Raw genomic sequence first — 17,641 nt, forward strand, 5'->3', positions numbered from 1 at the left:
TTATGTGCTGTATATCCATTTGGGCGCCTCTGTACACCACATAGTTTGGAAAATCTATGTATATTGGGCATCAAACTGTTCAATAGAGCCCTGGCGTTCATATTTAGGATGTTTTATGCTGGTATGTTACAAAATGTGGGGCATATAATGGAGTACAGTGCAAGCTTTGCAAAGATTTTTAGAAATGTCATAAAAACAGCTGTGTTTAACATGGCTTTATAGTTTCATAATTTGCAGTAGAAAGACATATTTACCCATTTTGGATTTGTCACAATGTATACTTCCTGAATATATATATTGTTTTCCAGGGTCTCCCTACTATCACATAATACACATACTAGATGCTTATATTGCAGCTGCCAGAGTGTCAGCCTTGAAAATCCATATCAGCTATTTTGCAGATACCTATCTGTGCCAGATAGTTTGGTAAATCTATCTATATTGGACATCAAAGTATTCAGTAGACCTCTGGCGTTCATATATAGCATGTTTTTTTTTATTGGGACCTAATGCTATGTGGAGATAAGATACTAGAAAGTGGAAGCTTTAAGATGATTTTCAGGTATTTGTGCAAATGAAATGAGAAATTCTGCTGACACTAAACATATTCTGGGGGAAAGAGGTGTTTGCTCGCAAGACATGGGGTAATGTTATAATGGGTGCACCTTTGCCCTAGGAGCCCACAGCAACCAATGATATGTACATTCTTACAACAGTATGTGAATACAAATGTTAACCACATTATAGATTGCTATGGGACCGTAGATCTGGAGCAAACATTGTTTCTGTTAATACATTCACCCTTCTAGACCTTGCTTCTTTGTAGGCTTGTGTGCCTGATTCTGTGGACAACTACTGTATAAATCATCATAGCCCTTTTTAGCCATGTTTGATGTTTTTCATTTATACATCACAGTTTAAGTAGCAGTATAGTTAAAATAGTGTAACGTTTAGCAAGAAAAAGAAGAGTGACTATATTAAGTGACAACTATAAACAGCAGTTGAATTATATGCTTTTGCCAGCTGAAAACATTTATATGTATTTTAACAGGGGCCATCAGACTCACTGGGAGTCAGCATTGCTGGAGGTATTGGTAGCCCTCTGGGAGATGTACCAATTTTCATTGCTATGATGCATGCAAATGGAGTTGCAGCCCAAACTCACAAACTCAGGGTATGTTTGTTTTGCACAATTTAAATGTAATTGTCCTATCTAGTTCTTAATTAAAGAAAAAAAAACATGTTTTGCCCTCTTACTAACTAGTAATGAAACCCTTTATTTATTAAGAACAGTGTATATACATATATTTTTTAACACCTAAATATAATTCCCAAATAGCTATAGATTTTATAGTGCCTTTGTTCCTCGTCAGGATAATGTAGCTCTTTTTCTGCATTTTTTTTTTGTTGCAAGTCACCAGAGATGCAAGATAGTTTACTATTGAAATTATTTTTTGTGATCTAATCCTTTCCCACAAGAGGGCAATAGACTCTAAAGATTAAATTCATGTAGCCAAAGATTTTCGTAGCACCCTTAAACTATCTGTTTTATAAAGTCTAATTTAGGATACAATCAAAGTTGTTCTGTGAGCTCTTATAATTGTATCTAAGACTCTTAATGACATTTAAAACCCATTTCACTGCCAAAATAGGCACCACCGTGAAATAAATCACTTTTTTTGGCATCTCCCTTCAAAATATGCTTTACATGCCCTTTTAATCATTGCTTGGGATGTGTTATCAGTGGCTTCTGAAGAATTGGCAGTCTATTGCCATGAAAGCATTAATCCTGCTCCCCGCTGCTTTTGGATGCACCCATGTGTTTTTATAACAAATCTCATAAATCTTGATGAATTATAGGGAAATACAGAGTGTTGTCTGTCTGCTTGAGTCCAGGGTGTGTTCCGTATGGCCATGCCTTGTATTTGAACTATCGATTCTTTTTCTTTGAAACCTAAAAGAATTATTATTGTTTCTGAAGAATAACAGATATTTAAAGCTAGCAGAATTTGCAAGGGCCTAGGAAACATCTATAATGCACCCTTAGCAGTTGAGGGCTATGTCCAAAGCAAGAGACAAGCTCCTTTTTATCTAGCTGCTTCCCAAAAAATAATATTTAAGTGACAGACTTCTATATGTAAGAACAGCAAAGTATAAATATTATAAAATGTCGTAGACAGCTTTTTACTTTGTATGCACTTGACTTTATTATTTAATATACATTAAGCAAAGAAGTGACTGCATAGGAACAGATTTAGCAAGATGTGATTTAATACTAAACTGTTCTATTTACTTTAATTTTTCCAGAAAATTAGGGTTGTAAAAACACTGCACTTGGTTTTGTATTACACGAATACCATGGATATTTAACTGACAGGTGTGTTATTTCTTCTCCTAACTATTCTTCTTGAACAAAGGTTGGTGACAGGATTGTTAGCATATGTGGGCAATCCACCGAAGGAATGACTCACTCCCAGGCAGTCACCCTCCTGAAAAACGCTTCAGGCGCAATTGAACTACAGGTAAAACCGCTCACTCTGGCTAAATAGATTTTACCGTCTTTCTTTGCTGGTCCTTGGCAAATAGACCTAATTTTCCATATTTGTAAGCAAATTCATTGCAATTTAAATAGATCTGTATTGCACAGCATTATGAAAGTAGAAACAGAATAAGTCATAAATCATAAGAAATGATTCCATTGCCTTTTATGGAAATGTTCCCATTGGAACATATGGAGCATTGAGTTTGGATAAGAATTCATGTCCACTTCCAGGGTAAAAAATCACATCTATTCCTCAAACGTAGTCGAAGAACATTTTTTCCCTCTATGTTTAGTCCTTGGCTACTTCTTTTCCTGAAATACATTTGCTGACAATACAGAACAGCTGCCTGCTCCAAACTGCATGTATTCCATTTCCCTGGAAGCTGACAGCTGCGCTTTATCATTAAAGTGAAATCTTCAGTTAAGCCCACAGCTGTTCCCTAATAGTTCAGTTTCTTCTTCTCTTTCTGTGTAGGTGGTGGCCGGTGGGGATGTGAGCGTGGTAACCGGCCAGCAGCAAGAACATGTGGGGTCAACTGTCAGCTTCTCAGGACTCACGTCAAGCAGCATTTTACAGGATGATTTAGGGTATGCTATACTAATGCCACATGGCACTTACAACGCAAACTACCAGCATTATTGGCAATACCTATGTTTTCTACACTTTCTTGCTTTAATACATTAGATTCCTCTGTCGTTAGGTGGCCATACACATAAAAGATCATTCACAAACGCAGTGTACAAAGTACAGTTTTTGGATACATATCGTTCTTTCCCAGAATTCCAGCATAACTGCAGGCAAATGGGAGTTGTGCCCAAATGAATGCAGGGCAGTTGCAGCTAACATTTGTAAAGTGGAGATTGCATCACATTTGGTGCACGACATTGTTCCAACTTTCCTGAGCCTATTTACACAACCCACTATTTGTCCAATTCAGTTCTCGTGACTCTGTACAAGAGGCAGCACGGATGCAAAAGAGTTTAGCGCAACTATTCGGAAAGTGCAAGCAGCGTGTTTGACGATGTTAATAAACACAAATTGTAGTAATAGACGGCACCAATCATTGATTTGTTGTCTTAAAATGCCTTTATTGGGACATAGGCTCTGACCCCAAACACCCGGCAACGTTTCAGACCTCTCACGGCCTTGAGAAAAGATTGGTGCCGTCTATTACTACAATTTGAATTGATGAACGGATTGAGGCTGGGAACCGTTGGACGTGCATCACATTAAAGTATTTTGGAGGTGAGGGTGCTGACTGTGTAAATTGTGAAATTGATGTTAATAAACACAACAGTTTTGTCCATTTTACAGCAACCACACATGGGAATAAGTTTGTAAAAGAACTATTCCTTTTGGTCATGTGGTTTTTCTGATTTCTCCTATCCCGCCAGACCACAGCCACATGGGACCCGTGATGAGACATATTTCAATGCTCAGCCGTAAGCTCTCAGTAAACATTACACTTCTATGATATCATATTTTTCATATCCAGTCACTTATTAAATCATATCACTTCCACCTAAGGAACATATCCAAAATACCATCATTTATCCCCCCAAGCCAAGATGCTGCCAAAATTCACTCTCTCGTCATTTCACGTTTAGACTACTGTAACTCTCTTTTAATTGGCCTTCCCCTCCAGAGACACCTGTCACCTCTCCAGTCCATAATGAACACGGCTGCAAGGCACATAAACCTCCGCAACCACTCCTCCTCCTCTGCCATGCCACTCTTCCAATCCCTACACTGGCTTCCGCTACCTTTTAGAATAAAATTCAAATTAATGAGCCTGACATTTAAAGCACTTCATAACTCTAGCCCACCCTACATTTCTGAACTCATCTCTAAATACTCACCCAACCGCTTACTACACTCCTCTACTGACCTACTACTCAACTCTTCTCTCATTACTTCCTCACATGCTCGCATTCAAGACTTTGCAAGAGCTGCTCCCCTCCTCTGGAACGCTCTCCCACGGTCTGTCCGACTTTCTCCCAACCTTTCTGCTTTCAAAAACATCTCTTAAAACGCAGAAGAAGCCTACCCTCACTTTGCTCAACTACCAAATGTAATACCACATACAGTACTACATCTCTCACTCACTTAATTCTGATCTTGCCCACTCCCGCACCTTGTGTCTTATTACCTTTCCCTTTAGATTGTAAGCTCTTTTACACAGGGTGTTCCTCACTTTTTGTACCAGTATTGGTTGTGATGTATGTAACTTCATATGTTCTATGTAAGTAATTAATGTGATTTAGTTGTATAATCACATTTACTTTACAGTGCTGTGAAATATGCTGGCGCTATATAAATACATGTTAATAATACCAATATGATAACCACTCATGGCCTACTCATGGGCCCATCAACTGAACAAAACATTCAGTGTTATGTGGACATCAACATGTTGGTTCAATATCTAATAAACTGATCATCCGCCTATGTATGTGGCCTATATTATCAACTTCCTTTGTTTTCCTCCTTTGCTGTTCTTACCACAATCTGTACATCTCTATAACTTAGGCAGCATTCAGGTCCAAGGAGCCTATTTATTAAGTGTCAAAGCTGGAAAAATGGTGAAGTTTGAAGATGTCATGATTTTCCTAACTTCTGTTCAGAAACATCTTATGGAAATGGTCAACGTTTTATCAGATTGAAACATTTTTTTCCATGCTTTTCACCATGCGACAATAAGAATAGGATCGGTCAGTAATCTAAATTTAGTTCCCAAAATCTGGGTTATCACTTAAGGTGTTGTTCAACTATAAAAACAGTAGATAAAAGACGTCCTTCATCTTGTGATCCCAGAATAAGTCACCCACATTTAAATGCAAGTGCTGTTTATCTACAAATCAAAAATCCTACAAATTAATTCTACAAATCAATTAAAAAAATCCTAAGAAAAACGTGACAAACGAGAAAACATCATATTTTAAGAAATCTGTAGGTTTTCTTCCTCTACATCAATCACACCATCTCATATTTTACTCACCTCTCCACATTCCAATTTTAACCATCTCCCACTGTCACATTCCAGTGGCCTCAGATTTGTTTTTCTTAACTTCAGTTCAGTACATTTATTCACTTCCTTTTCCTGCACACAGTGCACTGCTGTTTTACAACACTTTAGTTGTTTAGCTTAGCTACAGTCTGACCCCATTCTGCATTATCTTGATAGGTTCTGTATTACTTATGTTAGACAAGCATGTGCATAATGAATTAGGGTCTCTTTCTTTATTAGAGGAAATGTGTATTTCACATATCTGCGGAGAAACCAGAACTATCACAAGGTAAATGTGGAATATGATGAATCTGGCAAGACTAAATCAAACACATCCTTTATAGAGCAAAACATTTCTTCTAAGATACGTTCTGGTTTTAATCCATAAAATATATATCTATTAAATGGCTTTTCCTTCTAATTTAATTTAGCATTTTTCCTTATTTCTCCCATACAAGGTTTTATAAACATTTATTATTACAGCCCAGTTTATATAGTTGTCATTTAATAAAATTTGCACATCTATGTAAGAAGGTTTTAGAGAGATTTATTGGGATAGATTCTTTGCTGAAAAAGTATTTTTCCATGTTCTGTTTCTGCTTAAAATTGGAAATGTATCTGACCAGAGAGTCCTGGAATATATTTCCATAAAACATACTGTGGTTAATACAAACTTGACTGTTAATACATAGGAGGAAAAGTTACTAGTAATCTTTGATCGGTTGCATATTTAAGATAAAACTTAAATGAGTTGGCTGCGATTGTGTAATATCAGGGGGGGGGTCCTGATGTGGCAGCTCTAGTGGGCCCACACACCCCCAGTTTGACACTGTTTAGGTTGTGCCATTTTCCATTTCTATGATCAATTTAAGAAACAATATCTTTACCTTTGTGTTGGTAATAAGAATATGAAAAGACTATTTTGAACATTTTATGTAGGATGTGCCCCCCCTAACCTTTCTTGAATATCACCCTGCATCTGCATGATATTATATAATTTGCTTATTTTTCTGTCAAATCACTAAATCATATGCTTTCCTTCTTTGTACCCTAGACCACCACAATACAAGGCAATCATCCTTGAGAGAGGACCAGATGGCCTTGGTTTCAGTATTGTAGGAGGGCATGGTAGCCCACACGGTGACCTGCCAATATATGTGAAGACAGTGTTTTCAAAGGTAAATGCTAATTTTTAAATCAACTTTCAAATGCACCTGTTCATCAAAATAGCAGTTTTTATGAAGTGTGAAAAAAGCCATTTCCAGTAATGCATCTGGCCTAATGCTATGTTGTGGGCTTTGATATCTAGTCAATGATTCCTATGTGGCAAGCAGCCATTCCCCTTATAAGCTGATCTATTTCTTTTTGGAGGCAGAATCCCAGATTTTTTACAGGTCAATAAAGTAAAACTGGCAAAACAAAAACATAAAAATTGTAATTTAGGCCGTTTAAAGGAGAAGAAAAAAGGACCAATCTATGGTGGGTGCCCAAATGTTAGGACACACTCCATGGATTGTAATGACTGGATACCCTGGGCCAGTGCTCTTGATAGCAAAAAACTGTACTGGCTCTGTGTACTTGCGAGCAAGCAATCCTATTCCTCCCTTCTTTCTGCAAAATCCTGTGGCCAATGCATGCGTAGCAGAGTGAAAAAGCTGGCTTTTTTGTTTAAAGTTTGTTTTTTCACTATTGCACATGTGTAAGTGGCGGGAAGACATAAGTAGGAAGCGGATCAATCACAATGTATCCCGTGCCAGTGCAGTTTTCTGTATTACAGCTTTTCGTGGTCTTTACACATCATAATCCTCAAAGTTTTAGAGAAATTTTAAAAAACAAATTTTTATGTAAAAAATAGGATTTGTGGAAAAAAAAATCTGAATGTTAGTAAATCGCTCCCTTAATATCTGGAATGGTTGGGGGGGAAAAACAGCAGTGCCATTCACAGTCTATTATAACAGATTTTTTGTTTGTTTGTTTTCCAGTATTGTATTAATAACATGAAAATGACTTACAGTTTATGTTCAGTTGGAAAAAAAATTGTGTTTTAGTAGAGTGTATTAATCGTGTCCCTGTTCCCAAGCATTCTGGATAAAAGGTCCCATACCTGTATATTATATAGCGAATAAAGAATTCCCTCTTGTAAAATATAAGGATATTATAAGTTACGAAGGCGCTCCATGACCATATAAAATGAAGGCCTAGTGGATTTATACAGGTCATGGAACTCCAAGGTGATTACTAATATATTTTCAACAGGGGATACTTTATGTAATGACATCACTAAGCTCCAACTATAACTGATGACATAACTAAGCACTGTTTATAAGGATATAATTTACAGGCTATTCATGGCTCTTGTGTATTATAAGTATTAAGTCTAAGAGTTATTCATCTAGCAGACTCTCACCTGAATGCTAGTGATGTTGGATCTCATGAGATGATCTATCATATTTCAGGGTGCAGCCTCAGAAGACGGGCGCTTGAACAGGGGTGACCAAATCATCGCTGTGAATGGACAGAGCTTAGAAGGAGTGACTCATGAAGAAGCGGTGTCTATCCTTAAGCGAACAAAAGGAACAGTCACACTGACCGTGCTTTCCTAATGCCTCCAGAACATTTCTAACCATCTGGGTCCCATGTTATAGGGAATCATTTGGTAATGCTTCATTTATATTTATGTATAAGGAGAAAGTAGTCTGTTGTAGGTCATTTGTGCAACAAGCAGTATTTCTAGCAATCAGAAGAAGTATTTTTAGCAAGACAATGTCATTAGACTAGCTTGCTATTCCACCATAGTATTAATAGAGCATTCTGCTATTTCTGTTAATCAAGTACAGATTGTTTTTATCGTGAACAAATACGTTCCTGGCAAAATCAGCCGAAGGTATAATAAAACTACTGTGATTACTACAAAAGCTGTAAAATGTGAAACAAGTGCTGGGCAAACATAACAAAAGTCGTTTTAAACTGAGTATTTAGAATAAAACACCCAGTACTGTGTAAAAGTTTTTAGGGACGATATATAAGTGCACGGAAACTTAAACTGTGTCCTTAAAAACACCTCCATGTTTTGAATGTCTCCCAAAAGTAACACAGGAACTGTGAATGCATTTGGGCATTTTTGAAGCAGTATTTCAGTATGAATTCTTCTGCACGATCTAATCATCGATGTGTTTACTTCCTTTAACAGCTATAACATATGTCACATTAGCTGGTGCAGTTTCAACACTGGAGGTTTATTTCAAACCATAAGGAAAGCAGTAAAGGTAATGGTTTGTAGCAGGGAGCGTAATGGTTAGCTTTACTGCAGTGCTAAATACAAAATGTTTCTAAGTGTGACAAATCTCAGCTGTGTTATCGGAGTATTGGTCAGCAGTGCATTCTGCATTTAGTATTAGGAAGTTTCTCTTGTGGGAAATTAGTTTGGTATAATATTTTGGCGGGTGCACTCTTTAAAAAAAAAAAAAAAGTTTATATAACATTGTGCTATCTATATCTTGTTTCGACTTTAGCTCTTTGCTGTCTCTTACAATCATAAATTACCCACATGCTGTAGGTCCCAAATTTAAAAAAAAATAAAATGAAGGGACCCAGGTATAATACAAAACACTGTGAATCTAACCCACAGAATTATAACCCTTTCAGGTGCAAAGAACTATATCTGACTGGGTTCAAGTATTTAACAAATTCTTTTAGCAACTTGTCATGGCAATCAGAGCTCTACCCAAACAGTATTTGAGAAATGTGACCTCTTTTAAATACTTACAGATGAAGCCACTTGGATTTGTGTGTTAAATGCGTCATGACTCGGGATTAACTGAAGAAACTGTTATCTACAGTCATCTTAACTCATTTAATGCATTTAATAGCGATCGGCGAATATGTCCCGTTTTCCTGGCAAAAAATGAGCAAATAGACAATTCCACGCAATTAAAGTCAATGGGCGTCCGTTTATTTGTTGGCATTTGTCCGTTTAGGTGTCAGAATTGTTGCCAGCATCAATGTTTTTTGAGATTTTTTGCGGCAATTTCCTGAATTTATACGCCAGACGCGAAACACGGAAATTCACTGCTAATTCGTGCCTGCTGAATAAATTCCCCAACATTAGCATTTAAATTTTTCATTAGCATACCACAATGGTGAATGCTCTAATTAGATGGGATGCTGTGGTGCAAATTTCTGTGTTAAATGGGATAATTGGGTTAAAGGGGATCCGTCACCCAAAAAAAATATTCCAAATACTATTTTTTCAAGCTAGTCAAGTAAAATTTACTTTAATTACACTGTTTAAATTATTTGAAACTTGTTTCCTTTGGTCTGGGAATTTATAATACAGCAAGCAGGTAGGAGCCATTTTATGGACACTGTTATTAAGACAATCCTCGCATCATCTCAGAATCTTGTTTGTGCACCAGAATGGGGGAACTGACGTCTATTCCCATGGACTGGCCACATAATTAAATAGTTAAGAGAACGGGGGAATGTGTGGAGAGCAGTGACATCTAGGAAGTGCTGTATGGAAAGTGAAAGTAATTGCTTGCCCCGCCTCTATGCCTTAGGCATAGAGGAGGGGCAGGCAATATTTGATTGACAGGTGAGATTTTTAAATGAGTTTACAGCTATGAATGTTTTAATAAAAAACAAAGAATTTGGATTTTATGTTTAATTTGAAAAGAACTTTTATTATACAGCTTTTTATGTCTGGGTGACAGGTCCACTTTAAATGGGTTTAGATATTCTGTGTTAAACACACAAACCAAAGTGGCTTCATATTTAGAACTTTATAGAAAAAGTGAAGGCAGATTTCAATCCGCACACAACAGGCAACTTACACAGGGTTGCCCAATATTTGAGTTTTTTCTTAACATGGTCAATCTTTTATCAGAAGCTCCTTAAAGGGAACTATTGCAAAAATAGTTCCACGCTCTTTGCCTAGAAGATGTACAGGTAATGGGATCAGTTGTCTGGAAACCTGTTATCCAGAAAGCTCCGAATTACAGAAAGGCCATCTCCCGTAGACTCAATTTTATCCAAATAATCCAGTATTTCTCTGTAATAATAAAACAGAATGTTGTACTTGATACCAACTAAGATATACAGTAATTAATCATTATTGGAAGCAAACCCAGCCTATTGGGTTTATTTAATGTTTACATGATTTTCTAGTAGACTTAAGGCATGAAGATCTAAATTACAGAAAGACATGTTATCTGGAAAACCCCAGGTCCTGAGCATTCTGGATAATAGGTCCCAAACCTGTATAGAGAGGAGCTAGCGTAGAATAACTTGATAATTCAGTGTTTTTAATGGATTATATTTTTAAACCTTTCTGATTTTCATGAATATAGCTCATAATGAAAATTTAATGAATTTCCTTTAAGGCAGTGGCTCACAATGTTGGTATTTCAAGAGACTGTGAGGTTTTACAATGTAAAATTTACAAAGTTCAAAATAGAAGACTTATTGCATATTATGGGGGTTTCTAAAGTATAGACTATGGGTGTGTATACTTCAAGAAGTAGGGGTTTCTTTATTAACGGACTATGAAGGAGTAGGTGGCTTTTTAACAGATAAAAATGTGACTCTGTTATCATGTCTGAATCTATTAATTCTATTGTATTGCTATATATGGTTCATATCATGGAGAAATGAAGGATACACAAATTGTGCTTAGAACAGAGAATTTATGTCCTTTAACAAATTCCAACCAAACTTTTCATGGAATTATAGGAAATCATTATCACATGGCAGCTCAAAGATGGGTAGACTAATGCTGCCCATTATTAGGGGGAAAATGTTTATTTTTGTAGTTCCTCATCCCTGGATTTATTTGTTGTAACATAGTAAGTTAGGTTGGAAAGAAGACACACGTCCATCAAGTTCAACCTTTAAACCTGCCTAACTGCCAGTTGATCCAGAGGAAGGCAAAAAAGCTTACTCACTATTGTAATGCTAGTGGAGGAGGACAAGCATTCTAATCGGGGTCCCAACTCTTCAGCAACATTGAAACAGCTATTACTTGTCTAATCTGAGGGAAGGCAGCAATTGTACTAGTTGGGTTAAGATCTTATTTTTGAAGCAAATGGTTCTCGAGTGCTTGTTGTCCTCTTAGGCAGGATTATCTCAATCAAAATGCTCTAGACCAGTAACAGAGACTTTCCTTTCAAATGAATGGGTGTTGCCTATTAAGGTGGACATACATGGGTGGATCAGACACACCAAACTAATTCTGCAACTTGATGTCCAACCAATTATGAAGTCTTGGTGAATTAGGATTATATTTGCATGTTGAGGCAGTCCTCCTTAGGCTTGTAGTATGATCCAAACAGGGCATTGGTGCCCAAATCATGCAACCTTGGTCTTACAGGGCTCCCTTGTGGATCCCCCATGTCACCTTTCATGTGCCACCCATTTAGTTTGCATAATTGCCAGGTGCAGGCAGTGCTATATACAGAATGGGGCAGTCCAGTTTGGAAGCACAAAGAGTTGCACCTAAGAGTGCCAGGCACAACTCAGCAGTAGAAAGGTGCATAATGCAAAGCTCCATATATTTTCTCTTTGCCACTCCTTAATAAATGAGCACATTGTGTTATATTGTCAGCCATTCCAAATGTATAGGCCTATTCTTGTGATCTCAAGTAGGTTTCTGAGCATACATTACACTGTGCAGCATTTGTACTGCATGAGAGAGAAGGTATATAGTGTTTCACTTTATACATTAACAGTATTCACTAGATCTACCCGATTTGTTTTCAGAGAGTCTCCCTGTTTGTTTCTGTTCTTGAGTTCATATTTTTATAGTATTACAGCTACATATATATATATAGTTTTTATGTAAAAGAATGTGACACTAACTTTCATATTGTGATGCACAGTATCTGCTTTTCTATATGTCTCTTTTATCCAAAACACTAAATGTCACTTTCCATGCTTGTGTGTACAGATATTTTGATACCGTATTACTGAGTTCGTATTCTCTGATGGACCACTGTGTATTTTGAATGCAATTAAATATGTAGACTAACAAAATGCCTTGAATCCTCTTCTGATCTACTGCCTGTTTTATTGCCTGAAATAAGTCCGAAAGATGTGGATTTTACATTACAAATGACAAAATTAAGACAGCCATAGACTAATGAATCAAATTATTTAATATTTCGCTTGTGTTCTTTTTAATATGGAAGGCTTGTAAACATCAGATGCTGATGAGAATGATGTATTATCTGTATTGCGTGATGTGGAATATATAGGCAGTATACAATGTGTAGAGTTATCTGTATTTTCACTGGCTTGTATCACTTTTAACTAGGGATGCACGATTTGGTTTAGGATTCGCCCATTTTCAGACGGATTTGGTAATCCCAAAATGTTGGATTCGATGCTTTTAAACAGATTCAGAGTAAGCAATATATTTTAATGAGAAACATTATCCACACACACACACAAGCAGCAGCTTATTTATTTACTTATAGTTTTATGGGGTTTTGTTATACAGTTATTTGGACCTGTTCTACAGAATTCTCTGGACCTGGGGTTTTCCAAATAACGAAGTCCACTTAAAATTAAATTAAACAATAAATAAACCCAATAGGATGGTGGCTTTGCTTACAATAAGGATTAATTATGTCTTAGTTTGGATCAAGTACAGGCAACTGTTATGTTATTATGCATTATTCTTAAAAAATTTAATTATTTGATTAAAAATTGAATGTATGGGAGAATGTCTTCCCGTAATTCTGAGCTTTGTGGGTAACAGGTTTCCAGATAAGGGATCCCATACCTGGACATATGAATTTCATTAGTTTCTGCTACAATAGAAGGTCGTAGCTGATCAAGGGTACAAGTGCATTCCTTCACTGCATATATTCCCCCAAAACATATTAGCCACAGCAGTATTGTACAATTTGCCCATTTCTGACACAATTTATCCACAGAACAGTAAAATGTTGTGGTCAAAAACAGGCAGTGTTAAACTGCTGCGATTTATGGAAAACATACAAAAAATTCAATTGTTTATTGTATAACATTTATTGACTTTAGGATTCTGAGCACTTCAGAGCAGTTTACCCTTTAAGAAGTGCATAGGTCAGTGTCACCCCTTCTATATCTATCTATCTATATATATAAAGCTTGGCTGCAAAATCAACGTTTCAACACTCTTGCTTCACATAAGAATTAGCAGTCCCAATTCAACACCCACAGTCTCTTTTTACAGTATTCTAGTCATTCCTTTCCCTGGGAAACTTAATATAATTCCATGACACAGATCGCAGTGCATTCTGGACCTGCCCAAGGGATCCGGAAAATGTGTTACTGATTGTAGGTAAGTCTCCAGTTCCTCATAGAGGTCTAGAATTGCTGCCCTACAGCTCCTCACTACATCTTCTTCTATAAATCCATCTGATGTTGTTTAGTAACGGCTACTCCTGGGAGGTGTTAAATTTCTCATTAATTATCGCACTATTTTATGCTTTTATCGCTTAAAAGATGTTAGTGAATAATGCGTTAGGATTCTGTAAGTATCGCAATGCAATTAGAATACCGCTGTGCAGAAATGTAGAATTAACGATTGCGATATGTCTATTAGTGCATGCGAAAATAATTTGATGAATTGTCCCTTAAATAACACGTCTTGAATCAGCCCCTCAGTCTCCTAGAGTCTCTCTCTCTCCAGTTACGTGGAGATCTGTCCAACACTTCAGCTCAGCAGGGAAACCTTCCCCTCCCCATCTACTCAAACACACCTCCTTCCAGCATATGGAGGTCTCCAGGGGGAGCACTGAGTTGTTGTCCTACACCTCCTTTATCTGCAGCTCACCTGCAGGCTAATCAGATAGCTCCTCCCCTAGATAGACCTCTAGCTGGGCAGCTGCAAAACACTTAGTGGAGTGGAAATCCCACCCTGCTCTTCTCCATTCACCCCAGGGACCCATTTATCCAGCTTTTCCTGAGCTGATACATAAATACAGCCTTACTTGCTGCAGCAGCATACATATTTCCCTGGAGTTTTCTATTCACCAGTTTAATACTGGTATAGTTGAAAAGTGTCCTTTTCAACTACATATCTTACAATATATATATATATATATATCTCAGCACATAATATCAAACCCTTATACAGCTCAGATTTCCTAAATACATTCTGCATATCTGGTAACACAGAGTTTGCCAGGAATATGAAATACTTTTCAGATGCCGGTATATTAATAAAACAAACTTTTTGGATGAAGAAGTAGCACATCTGGAATCTGCTTTTTTTTCCCTGTATGGAGGGCCACTTCTGATTTATGTTTGTAAATCTGTCCGACAGATGGCTTTGAAGTTGAAAATTTGTCTAACAAAATATACGGCGAGTCAGCCGAGACATTATATAGAAAGAGGAGAACAATTCTGATTTCTGTAGCAGCACACGGTGTTTAAATTCATGATGCATGAAGGGATGCAGGAGAATGCCAATGTCCTGTGTGATGTTCATGATGATGTGGATGCAGCTATTCTTTTAGTCGATTCATAAGCAGTTTTTCTACAAGATTGTTAATGACACTTTAATTAGTGAAATATTGGTTTCATTCTTAATTCACTATTGCTCCCAAACTCCTAATTTTTCTTAATAAATAAAATATGAAATCATAAAAACAACCAAACACTTGGAGGCTGTTCCCCCTTTAAATTAACTTTTCATATGATGTACAGTCATATTCTGAGACCATTTGCAATCAGTTTCCTTTTTTATTATTTGTGGGTTTTGAGTTATTTTTCTTTTTATTCAGCAGCTCTCAGCAATCTGGTTGCTAGGGTCCAAATTACCTTAGCAACCACTGATTTAAATATGAAACTGGGTTATGAATAGGAGAGGCCCTTAATAGAAATATGAGTAATACAAAGTAGCCATAACTTTAAGGGGGTTATTTACTAAATGTAGAAATATATATATCAAAGAAATATGTCCCAAGGCTCAATTAGTAGTTCAATTTTTTTTTTTTTTTTTTATTACAAATCACATTAAAATGGTACATACTGACCGGGGGCAAGTCCCTTTGGCTCCGCTTGGATTTACAGGAATCCGCTATATGGATTCCCATAAGGAATAGAGAGTAATTTGTGGTTATTTACTAAACTCTGTATTTATCTCATTACTTTATTAAAAAGACCACAAACAAACTCCCACGCCTGATTTGACTTAATTTATTAATAAAAAAACATAAACTAATCGGATCGGGGGAAAAAAAAATAAAATCAAGTGAAAACCTTTCCTGAATCGCTCTATTTTTTTCGGGTTTTTGTCCGAAAACCCTAAATTTTTCCTATTTATGGGCTAAACTCAGCACGATAATTATAAATTGAGATAGGTGCCTCTCCCATTGACTCAAACAGGACTTCAGTAGGTCTGAGATGGATTTATTTCGAGGTGTAATAAATCTCGAAAAATTAAAAAAAAAATTTTATAGCGCCAAAAAATCCCTACCCGATAAATTTGAGGTTTAGTAAACAACCCTCTAAGTATGTTATAGAATGGCTAATTCTGAGCAACTTTTTTTTTTATTTTTTATAGTGTTTGAATTATTTGCCTTCTTCTTCTGGCTCTTTCCAGATTTTAATTGGACGGTCACTGACCCTACCTAACAAGAAATACCCTAAAGGCTAAATATTTAGGGGAAGATTTATACAAAATTAGAGCTTAATAAATAAAAACTCACAAAAGTTCTATTCGTTCTATGGCATTTTTAGAATTGCATTTATCAATGGATAAAAGTTATAACTAACTTTTTGGTAAATATGGTTCTAAAAATCCCATAGGAATGAATAGAACATGGGTGAGTTTTTATTTATGAAGCTCTAAACTCACATTTTGATAAATCTGCCACATTGATACAATGGTTTTGCATTTATTGCACCCTGAAAAATGAAAAGTCGCCAGCGTTTTTTGGGACTTAGAAAAATGTTCAACTATTTTTTGAGGAACTCCTATCTACTCTATTGCACATCGCCTGGTCTGAGGTGGCAAAGGCAAGTCTGGCGCAAGAGGTAACGTTCAGTAAAATCCGCATCTTATTGAATTTGCGTAGGCGCCAGGCGAAAGGGAGCGAATTACCGCTAGAGTCTATCTCCTTCGCTAGCGAAGTTACGCTGTTAGTTAATCAGCGAAGTAACGAAATGACGTGATGCTGGCGAATTTTCGCTAACCGTCACTTCGCCCTTTAGTAAATCTGCACCAGAATGCGTTCCCTGCTTTCTCCAGCTGAACATTTTTGCACAGCCAAGAGTGCTGTACTTTATTCTGCCTACAGCACGTGATAAGTATAGATAGTGGACCTGTTATACAGAATGTTGGGGCCCTGGGGTTTTCTGGATAAGGGATCTTTGTGTAATTTGGATCTCCCTACCTTAAGTCTACGAAAATGTAATTTAAGCACGAATTAAACCCAATTGGATTGGGTTGCCTCTAATAAGGGTTAGTTATATTTTAATTACGATGAAGTACAAAGTACGGTTTTCTCATTACAGAGAAAAAGGAAATTATTTTAAAGTAGGGATGGACCAAATCCATTATACTGTGCCTGTGATATGTGCCACAGAAACACAGGCCAATGTGCCTTTAGGAACACATATAACTTTTTCAATTTTCACCTTTGTTCCACTTTTTGTACCGGAGCCCTATTGTTTCCCATTGCACCCTACACCAACCTTGCACAGGGTTCCAACTGGAATGCAAAGGCTTTTCATATAACCATATGCTCCTATGCTCCGTCAGCAAAATGCATTAGAAATGGGTAGGGCTGTAATAACAGTTTGATTGCTCGCTTTGCTATCATTTCATTGGACTGTATTTTATGACAGAGGTTAGGTTTTCTTTACAAAAACAAATATTTTATTAGCCTATTAGTTGCACTTTACTTGGCTAAATTGGAAATGTCTGTGGTGTTACACTGGGTGACTTATACCCTGCCAGCTCAGTGAACAATGCAATAATAAAAACTGATGACAACCAGATTTAAAGCAAATTCATGAGACGTGTTGAGAACATCTGCTCATTGTTTTTTTTTTATAGTAATTAATGATTTATATTGTTTGGTTGTGTTATATCAAGAGA

The 17,641-nt window shown here is 36.8% G+C and overlaps 1 protein-coding gene across 12 annotated transcripts in view; it reads left to right on the forward strand.

Moving 5' to 3' along the window:
- The window catches only part of mpdz.L (multiple PDZ domain protein L homeolog), a 97,928-nt gene extending 88,613 nt beyond the window's left edge, over positions 1-9,315 (forward strand). For all 12 annotated transcript variants that reach the window (XM_018257840.2, XM_041563854.1, XM_041563877.1 and 9 more), the window contains 5 exons: positions 1,052-1,174; positions 2,418-2,522; positions 3,018-3,130; positions 6,605-6,728; positions 8,007-9,315. In XM_018257840.2, the coding sequence (XP_018113329.1) occupies positions 1,052-1,174; positions 2,418-2,522; positions 3,018-3,130; positions 6,605-6,728; positions 8,007-8,153 (612 nt within the window). In that variant the 3' untranslated portion in view covers positions 8,154-9,315. The remainder of the gene's footprint in view (positions 1-1,051; positions 1,175-2,417; positions 2,523-3,017; positions 3,131-6,604; positions 6,729-8,006) is intronic.
- The last annotated feature ends 8,326 nt before the right edge of the window (positions 9,316-17,641 follow it).

This window comes from Xenopus laevis, chromosome 1L (assembly GCF_017654675.1).
Source record: "Xenopus laevis strain J_2021 chromosome 1L, Xenopus_laevis_v10.1, whole genome shotgun sequence".
Taxonomy (NCBI): domain Eukaryota; kingdom Metazoa; phylum Chordata; class Amphibia; order Anura; family Pipidae; genus Xenopus; species Xenopus laevis.